The 10317-nt window shown below is 42.5% G+C and overlaps 1 protein-coding gene across 1 annotated transcript in view; it reads right to left on the bottom strand.

Annotated features, from left to right (window-relative positions):
• The window catches only part of FGD3 (FYVE, RhoGEF and PH domain containing 3), a gene marked incomplete at its 5' end in the record, with an annotated part of 78000 nt that extends 71655 nt beyond the window's left edge, over nt 1-6345 (bottom strand). The window contains 3 exons of the mRNA XM_015421184.1: nt 2247-2841; nt 3924-4095; nt 6175-6345. Coding sequence (XP_015276670.1) covers nt 2247-2841; nt 3924-4095; nt 6175-6345 — 938 coding nt within the window. The remainder of the gene's footprint in view (nt 1-2246; nt 2842-3923; nt 4096-6174) is intronic.
• Nucleotides 6346-10317: the final 3972 nt, after the last annotated feature.

Genomic DNA, 10317 nt, shown 5'->3' with positions numbered 1-10317 from the left:
TGGGGGGGAGGGGAAGGGTCGCTGCGGCCGGAGGCCTCTGCCTCGCTGGGCCAGCCGTTGGGGGGTTGGGAGGGGAAGGGACGTCGTGGCCGGAGGCCACTGCCTCGCCGGGCCTGGCGTTGGGGGTGGGGTGGGAGGGGAACTGACGCTGCGGCCGGAGGCTTCTGCCTTGCCGGCCCTGGCATGGGGGGGTGGGAGGGGAGGGGGGCCGGGCCGAGATTCGGGGGGTCGGAGCGAGGTGGCCGACGGAAGGCCGATGCCTCCGTCGCCCGGCCGAGATTGGGGGGGTGGGGGCGAGGCAGGCGATGGAAGGCCGATGCCTCCGTTGCCTGGCTGGAGTGGCCGCGGGGGGGTCTGGAGTCGGGCGGCCGCTGGCGGGGGACGCAGTCGCCCGGGCCGAGATTGGGGGGGCAAGGCGGGCGACAGAAGGCCGATGCCTCCGTCGCCCGGCCCTCTACAGAATCCACCCCCCAAACCTCCAGGTATTTCCCTCCTTAGAGCTGGCAACCCTACATTCCCCTCAGTGCCTGTTGGTAGGCAACTAAGCTTGGTCCTGTCACCTACTTTGGCCTTTGGGAGAAAACACATTGGGGCCAATCCTGATAGGGTTGCCAACTCCAGATGGGAAATTCCTGGAGACTTGAGGGATGGAGCCTGAAGAGGGTGAGGTTTGAGGAGGGGTGGGACCTCAGACAGGTACACTGCCATAGACTCCACCCTCCAAACCAGTCAGTCCCACATAGGGAACCATTGTTGCCAATCTCCAGGTGAGGGCTGGAGAGCACTCAGTATTACAACTGTTCTGCAGAAGGGAGGGCAGAAGTCAGCTGAAGTCAAAGGGGCAGATAATGGTAGGTTGGTGGCTAGCTGGGAAGGAGATGGGGTTGCCAACTACATGCTGACAAATTCCTGGGGATTTGAGGGGTGGAGCCTGGAGAGGGTGGGGTTTGCAGAGGGGTGGGACCTCAGACAGGTAGAATGCCATAGACTCCACCCTCCAAACCAGCCATTTTGTCCTGGGTAACAATTGTTGCCAATCTCCAGGTGAGGGCTACAGATTACTCACAATTACAACTGCTCTTCAGGTAGCAGAGATCAGTTCCTCTAGAGAAAACAGTGGACTCTGTCATTATACCCTGCTGAGGTCACCACAGCAAATTGACACTGTTTGCCCAAAGCCAGAGCACTGCCCCAGAGCCTCTTTCTAGATCCCGTTGTATTGCTTTCACAACGGGCTTTACTGCTAGTTCAGTATAAGGCAGCAGCTTCATGTGTTTATGTGAACTGGGATATTGCAGATTAGGACTGAAGAGAAGAAGGGAAATGGAAAGAAGCCTCATAGGATGTAGATGAGAGACTAGGAAGTGGAGAGTATCTAAAAAGGAACAGACAGGATGAGAAAGTAGGTGGGAAAGAAATTCAGTGTAAAATTACATCATCCATTGAACATAAGAGTGTGGATGAGGCAGAATACAAGAAGATACAAAGAGACGGGGAGTAGGGAGGAAAGTAGAAGATGAATTGGCTTTATACACTGCTCTTCATTACCCAAAGGAGTCTTGGAGTGGCTTATCATTGCCTTCCCTTACTCTCCCCACAACAGACACCCAGTGAGGTAGGCGGGGCTGAGAGAGTTCTGAGAGAACGGTGACTGACCCAAGGTCAACCAGCTGGTTTCATGTGGAGGAGTGGGGAATCAAACCCATTTCTCCAGATTAGAGTCTGCCGCTCTTAACCACTACACCAATAGGGACCAACAGACAGATAGAGGTACATTGTAGTACAGTCGCTTTAGCTTTAAGATATATATTTTATGATAACAGATTGTCAAGCTTTTCCTTGGTAGTATTTTTCCCCCACCAGCCACTGATGTAAATAACAAACCCTACGGGATTTCTTACAAGGTCTGCTTGACTCGCGGCTGTTTGCACATTAGCCAATAATACTTGTAAGCTGATCTTGTAAAAGGTCATTTATGCAAAACATTTCAAATGACTACAGACTGGAACCAAAAGACAAGGAAGGGGGCATAGCTGATTGGTGAAATAATGTCTTGCATACACAGAAATGATCTCTCCGCCTGAGGACTCTTGGAGAGTAACTGCCAGTCAGAACAGACAGTACCAGGTGTACAAATGTTCTGATTCAGTATGAGGAAACATGAAAATATTGTGAAGAATGTTTTTTGAACGTACACTTCTGCATCACGTGCTGTAATGAAGGCAACAGGCAAGTTATTATTTTACCTTGTTTATGTCCACACATTCCAGCTTTGGCATCTCTGCTGTTTCCTGCTCTTCACTGCTCCCCTCATCAATATCACTGTCTTCATCCTGAGCAGAATCTCTCTTTTGTGCACCAGCAGAAAAAATGATGCCCTTTTTATCAGTTTCCATTTCTGCTGAATTACCAGACACAGTTGTTTTTTTATGTTCGGTCCCATCTTCATTCAGAAAAGTCTCTCCTGCCACGCTGCAAGAAGGGCTGTCAATGCCACTATCTCTATTAGGAATTTTGCCATTGCCATTGAGCTCCACAGTGGAGTCCTTAGGACCAAGATCATCTGTGGATGCTTTGCTGATACTCATGTCGACAGGGTCTTCAGCGCTTGTGGTATCCTCTATATTTAGTTCTTTAATTTTCATAATGTCTGCATTAGACATTTCAGTGCTACACAACTTGCTGGTCTCTCTGTCATCAATCTCTTTATTTTCATTTGTAGGACAGGCACTGGAAGTTACCGCATCACAGTTGCTGGGGCAACACTGCTTAGACAAGTCCATCCCAGGGTCCATTTTAAAAGTTAAATTTAACTGATTTCTGTGAACATGAGTAGGCTGCCTGCAAATAAAAACAAAGAGACTCTGGATTATTTTAATCTCTTTGCCAGTGCCTCAACAACTACACAAACAACCTATTTAAGCAACAACCATTAAGTTCTATAACATTCCTGGATCAAGATGTCAGAAGTGCATGCTTTACTGAATACTGGCATGAGTGAGAAAGCCTGTCTCACCGTGGCCAGTTTTGGGGGAGCCACTTAAGGATGGAAAACTGCTGATCATGAAGAGCACCATTTGAATTTATGACTCAGACAGCAACAAGTCTTCACTGGCCCTGCAACCTCCTAGCTTTCACTTAATTACAGCAGCAACTAAATTCTGGACTTTCTGAGGAACGTTGGAAAATATAACCAGAATGGCTGCTACAAACATTCATAGTGCACTATGTATAACAGAATTCAGTGTTTTAAAGAAATAATCAAATGAAAACCACTAATTGCAGCCTTTAAACATTTAAAGAGAAATATATTCAAGGACCCACTGTACTCTACAAAATAAACCCAAAATGGAAGCAATTCATATTGAGGTCATTAAAAGACCAGCAAAGTACATTTATATTCATATCAAAATGACAACATCCATCATACTTACTAGACCCATTTTAATATTCATCAACACAACAACACATATAAGTACATTTTTCTTGAAATCAAACATCTCTATGGAACCAGCCAAACTGTTCCCCAAAGATGTTTATTCCAGGAACAAAAAATAAAGAGCTTGTTAGTATAAAGCAACATATTTGTGCTCATTCCTAGATTCATGGCAGGTGGTCCATCAGCATCCTTGCATCTACTGGATGTTATGAAAGTTAGAAGTCTGAAATTCATTAATTTTTAATGAAGTATAAAGAAAGCCTCCACTGATAAATGTGCTTTCAACCATTCACCGATAAACAACCAGCCATAGATGGGAAGATTTAAAAACTGTCCCTGAATTTCAAGACAGACTTAACACAGATAGTGTTAAAATATACTGTTGAATGTATCATTTATGAGTGGCTACATTATTTTTTGATGTTTAAAAATATTTTTCCCGTATGGCCAGGAGACATCAGCAACACTGAACAACAATACGTACCTGATACTTTCAAATTTTTTGATGAGCTTACTGATGTCTGCTGATGTTTGCGTTGCTTCTTCTTCAGCCACAAAATTTTTTGATAACTTAGGATCTGCTGGCAAAGGTCGAGATGGTGCTGGGGGAATTTTCTGCTGCCCAGTCGGCTGGAGATGCACAGGTTTAGGAGGTACTAAAAAAAAGAAAATTCTGGTTCAATGAAAAATTGAAACGATCATGGCTTTACTGTCCTGGAAGCAATGTCACACTGGGCTATCCTTATATATAAAACATAACAATTTGTCTTCAACCCAAAAGTAGTACCCATCTCTTTTACATTTTGGTAGCTCTGTCAAAAGCTGACAGAATGTGACCGCTTCCTTGTTGCTAAACAGGATGCACGGCACACAGAGAGACACTAAGTTTTGCAAACTTCACCACCCTTAACACTGAGCTGCATGTCTCTTAAAATTAATGCCAAGAATGCCAAGTTCTGCCGGAGTAAATCCCAAACTAACTCTTTACAGATAATATAGATTGCATCTTCCCTCAAGCTTTCTTCTAGAAGTGCAGAAAGCAAATTATGAACAGACCATATTCCTCTTCTTTCCCCTCCTCCACCTCTTTGTGGCATAATCTGCATAAATTTCCTTCCTCTTTTGCTGCTACACTGAACACATTGCTGGGTAACAAAGCACCTACTTTAAAACCATGTGCTGCATCTGCTTTTTTGTCAAAGAACCACCAGTGCATTTACCCAACTGTGATAGGCCTTTCTGAAAATGCTGCAAACCATACATATGGGAGTAAATCATTTTTGTTTGTGTGTTTTATTTTCAAGCATATAAGCAGTAATTCCTAGCAACAGGATCATGCACTCCTTCTGCTCCATACAGCCAACAGGAACTTAATTTAACTGGCCCATAACCTAGTTACTGAGAAACTGAGTAAAGGCAAAAAAAAAACCCCCTCAGTTGTTCATATCCATGCTTATTCTTATTTCTGTAATCCTTGTCCTAACTCATTGCTTACTAGATGTCTGTTCATATTGATGGTATCTATTTATACTGTGCCTATTAGATGTCCTTACATATTGATTGTATTGACTTGCACTGAATCTCAGCGAGCCAGGAGGACTATAAATATAGTAAATGCATACATACGTGCAATCAAGTCACAACTGACTTATGGTGACTTGAAAGGGGCTTTCAAGGCCAGTGAGAAACGCAGGTTTGCCGTTGTCTGAGGCAACGACCAGAAGACCAGAAAGGGGAAAAAGCAGGCAATGTACCCCCACACAGATAGATGGAAAAGTTTTGAAAAGCTGACAATCAGGAGGGCCAGAAGCAGGTGGCAAAAGCACAGGTAGGTAGGAGGTTACATTCCAAAGGCAAATATTTATAGGAAGTGGAGAGGAGTTTAGCCTATTGCTCAGTCTGACAAGCAAACTCTAAATATGAGGTTTTCGAAGGTTGGCTGGACCCTGTCTGCAGACAGCTAACTGAATGCTAAATCAGGTAGCAGGCCTTCTATTGCACAACAAATGGTGCACTTGAGGCATATAGTTCACCTGGGCCGACTCCACACAATCACTTGCCCCAGTGTCACCCCTTGATAATATCCGCGGAAATTGATCAGTTACCCACATGTTGGTCCGGAACGGCAATTGACCCGAATCTAATGGCGGTTCTCCCCGGATTTTCCGTCTCCGCTATTTTCAGGATCTTTATTTTACTATGGGGTTGAAGTCGGGGGAACTTGCGAATCGCGGCTGTCCTCTCTCCACCCCTTTAACGCCCCTCTGCTTCTTTCCCTCCCCTTCCCGCCTCTCTCCACCCCTTCAAGGCCCTTCTGCTTCTCTCCCCTCCTCCTCCCTTCCCGCCCCCGAAAAGCGAAGCATTAGTGCAGAATCAGCCCTGCAGACTTGACACAGAAATTTAATTGTGTAAATGGCAAGGGCTGGCTGCCAGAAGCCCCTTTTCTAGACCCCTCATGTTATTATTTTTAAGTAGAGTATACAGTTAAGAACACAGGACTGGGTACAATACCAATAGATTATTCAATGGAAAATAACTCAGTGGGAATAATTTACAAACCAACACAATGTACTTCACAGCGAAAGTTATACTGTTCTTCTTCTTGTGGATATTGGATGCAGTCATAGTCTGTCATGGAGGCCATTTTGATTATGTACCTCCTCAAAAAGTTGACACAATTGCTACAGCAGTATAAATACAGAAACTGTGAATACAAAAAGGGGCAAAGTACATACCTTGGGGTTTTGGTAAAAGATATTTTTTAGCCAGATGAGATTTGGTTTTGGGTTTTCTTCCAGCTTGAAGCATACATTGTACAGGCTCAATGCACTGCAGTTCGCCACATGTTTCTAGGACAGGTCTTGAGTCAATATGACATTTAATTTGAAAAGAAGAATGGGGACAACCTGGAAAAAGGAATTGACCAATATAAATATTGTTAAAGAACAATGTTTTTATGTGAGCCGCCCTGAGCCAGCTTTGGCTGGGAGGGTGGGATAAAAATCTGAAAAATAAATAAATAAATATTGGAAGAGGAATCTGTATGGTTTACTGGAAAACTTTTGTACTGGACTCAAACTTTGTTCTTCTGGAACAAAAGAGTGACCTATTAGCTTAAAATAAAACCATCCTTACCATCAGCTTTATACAATGGATTGCTGAAAAGAGAGTGCTAGCCTAATTAAATTTACAGTTAATTATTTACAAAGCAAGTATTTACTCTGACGTTAAATGGGACTGAACATAAAATTCATAAGTATGTACAATACAGTTTGGCAATACTGAACAAAATCAGGAAGCTGAGGCAAAGCATTTTCTTCCTCAAACCAGTAGTAAACTAATAATCCAAACTAGGGAACCAAGCTGATAAATGTGCCAGAGGTCATTGTTCTTGCCAAATTTTTAAAACTAATCACATAAAGAGACAGTAATGTTTATTGCCTAGGTAAGTATATGATCCTGCTATAAAACATATCAAAACTTTCTCCAATGGATTGGGCAAGGGAGCTCAGAGGGACTTTACAACTTTACATCCATTTCCAGGCACTATTCAGACTACTGGTTCTTCCTTTTAGACTCTCAATTGCTTGGGGTTAGGGTCCTGAAAAGACTACTTCCTCCCTTACCTAATCCAGTCTACTAGTTATCCTGTTCACAAGCCCTGCTCTCTGTGTCCTTGTCTACAGAAGTGAGATGGTTAGCATTAAGAAACATGGCTTTTTCAGTGGTGACATCTTCACCAGTAGAAAAGCCTTCCCCTTGGAACTGGCCTAGTGCCAAACCTACTTTTGTTTAAGTGCCAGGTCAAAACATTTCTTTTTATCCAAAATTTTAATTAAGATGTTGATCTTTTAAAATTGTTTCATAGACTTCTTCCAGCTGGAAGCTGCTTTATGAGACTGGAGATACGGTTTTACATGTTGTTGTTGTTGTTAGGTGGGCTGCTCTGTCTTAGTTTGTAACAGATTCAGGTGGGTAGCTCTGTTGATCTGAAGCAGCAGAACAAATTTTGAGTCCAATGGTACCTTTAAGACCAACAAAGTTTTATTCCAGCTATGAGCTTTTGTGTGCATGTACACTTCCTCAGATACAGACTGAAACAGAATTTCCTCAAGCTCTACATACAGAAAGATGGGGGTGGCAGTCAGAGCCAAGATGCATAAGTAAAGCTGAGGCTGTATCAAGGTGGCCAGTAAGATCAATGAATGGCAGCAAATTAGCACACAAATGCAAGAGCTAACAAACTCTCTGTTCTTGCATGTACCCGGGGTTGAGCTTGGTTGGTCTTGGGGGCACCACTGGACTCAAGGTTAGTTCTTGCATCAGTTTGTTTGCTCTCACATTTGTGTGCTAAGGACAGCAATGAGTATCATTGTGTCTGGCACTCCCTTCCCCTCCCCCACTTTGCCTTCACTCAGTCATTGCAAGACAGTGGTGCAATCTGCAAATTTGTTTTTGACACCATCTGATGTTGTTTTTACCTTTTTTTATCTCTTGGATTTTAAACTCTATAATACTATGTTGTTAACTGTCCTGAGCGGCAGTATATAAATTGAGAATTTAAATAAAATATAAATATTTATTGTTGCGAACATTCAAAAACTTACATAATTCACTAACAGGCTCTGATGGGTTGGGATGGTAAAAGCAGGCACTATTATCTTCCTGGAATATGGAAGATAATAGTGCCTGCTTTTACCTTCCCTGCCAGCAAACTTGGAAAATGCAGCAGTGTCCACAGGATTGGAAAGGTCAGTTTACATTCCAGTCCCAAAGAAGGGCAATGCCAAGGAATGTTCAACCTATCGCACAATCGCACTCATTTCACATGCTAGCAAGGTCATGCTCAAGATCCTACAAGCTAGGATTCAGCAGTACATGGATAGGGAACTGCCAGAAGTACAAGCGGGGCTTCAACGAGGTAGAGGAACTAGAGATCAAATTGCCAACATTAGCTGGATTATGGAGAAAGCAAGGGAGTACCAGAAAAACATCTACTTCTGCTTCACTTACTACACTAAAGCCTTTGATTGTGGGATCACAAAAAAAACATTAGCTGGATTATGGAGAAAGCAAGGGAGTACCAGAAAAACATCTACTTCTGTTTCTTTGACTATGCTAAAGCCTTTGATTGTTTGGATCACAACAAACTATGGCAAGACCTTAAAGAGATGGGAGTACCAGACCACCTCACATGTCTCCTGAGAAACCTGTATAAGGGTCAAGATCAAGTGACAGTTAGAACCGGATATGGAACAACTGATTGGTTTAGCATAGGAAAAGGATGTATATTGTCACCCTGCTTATTTAATTTATATGCAGAGTACAGTATGCAAAATACTGGCCTGCATAAATCAAAAGCCGGAATTAAGATTGAAATTAAGCAAACTCCCGAGGACGACGGAAGACAGGAGGGCCTAGTGTGATGTGGTCCATGGGGTTGCAAAGAGTTGGATTTGACTGTGCGACTGAACAACAGCAACAACAAATTATCTTCCTGGTGGGGAAAGATCTCATTCAGTACCATACCACTGTCTTCTTGATAGTGTCACTTCCAACAGAAATTCACTGGACAGTCTTGTGGGACAGAACTTTTCAACCTATTCCACCAAAATTAGGTAACTTCTGTATCAGGAAAGCCTACGACATGCCTTCCTGATAACATTTCACTATCAGGACAAAACAGTGGCTTGTTTTGGACCCATTACTTCAAAGGTATCTCAGCTATTTGGTCTTTCTTTTAGTCTTGTCCCTTACTTAATTTAATACTTGCTTTTGATTTGCTGTGCTTTTTGTTTGTTTCACTATTTGATTTTGTAGTACTTTTATTGTTTTTTAACTGTTAGCTTTAAATTCTTCTGTTAGTTGCCACTGGGCATAAACCAAAAGGTGGAATAATATACTTTATTTAAATTGATATAAAGTATGTGGAAAACGTCATTACAATTTACACGCAATCTTTGGTGGTAATGCTCATGACCCAAAGGTGCATGGACTAAAAGGAAAGTGTGTGGCATAAACATTATACTTATTGGGTTGGATCCACACTAAAGTTTCTGCTAATGGAAGGGGAGGTATAATTTTCTCCTTCATTTTATTTATTTATTATTTGTATTTATAGCCCGCCCATCCCGCGAGTAGGCTCAGGGCAGATAACATCATAAAACATACAATAAGTACAATTAAAATTAAACAATTTGAAAATAATAAACATTAAAACACACTTCTAACAAATCAGCTAGCTGTGGGGGTTCCCTGGCCTATTATTTGTTGATAGGTGGGTGGTGACAATCACCTCAGTGAGGCCATATAGAGACGTCCGCTGCCTCAACTGAAGGCCTGGTGGAACAGCTCCGTCTTACAGGCCTGCAGAATTGAAGAAGATCCCACAGGGCCCTAATCTCAACTGCTTCAGACTCCCAATTTATCCCTCGTGCAATTGCCGAGGGTCCCCTGTCGCCCCAGTAGTGGAATTTTGGGACAAGCTATAGCAGGAGGAAAATTCTGTTCCACTGATTGAAGGGCTTTTCCATCAGTGAAAAATTTAGTCTAAACTAAACTCATTATTTTTAAGGCTTTGTGAAATAATGGGTGTTTTAACAGAGGTGAATTAATTCTTACTGCCGTCTGTCAAAATATATATTCTTCCCCTCCATTTGCTCTGAATAATCAAATTGGTAAAGCAACATATTTTGAGTGAGTAAAAGAAAATATCTCCATTATCTTATGTACCTCAATTAAGTCACACCATCTAAAAAATCTTTCTCAAAGAATGTAAACTTCACTGTGAAGAACACCGTTCAGTGAACTTCTAGTTAATGATTAAAAAGCCACTTCCTTTTTAAAAGCCACCACTTACGTCATAAGTGAAAACAAGA

Source organism: Gekko japonicus, unplaced genomic scaffold (genome assembly GCF_001447785.1).
Source record: "Gekko japonicus isolate JY-2015 unplaced genomic scaffold, Gekko_japonicus_V1.1 scaffold149, whole genome shotgun sequence".
Taxonomy (NCBI): Eukaryota; Metazoa; Chordata; class Lepidosauria; order Squamata; family Gekkonidae; genus Gekko; species Gekko japonicus.
The sequence above is the reverse complement of the archived record's forward strand: the minus strand, read 5'-3'. Positions and strand labels throughout refer to the sequence as shown.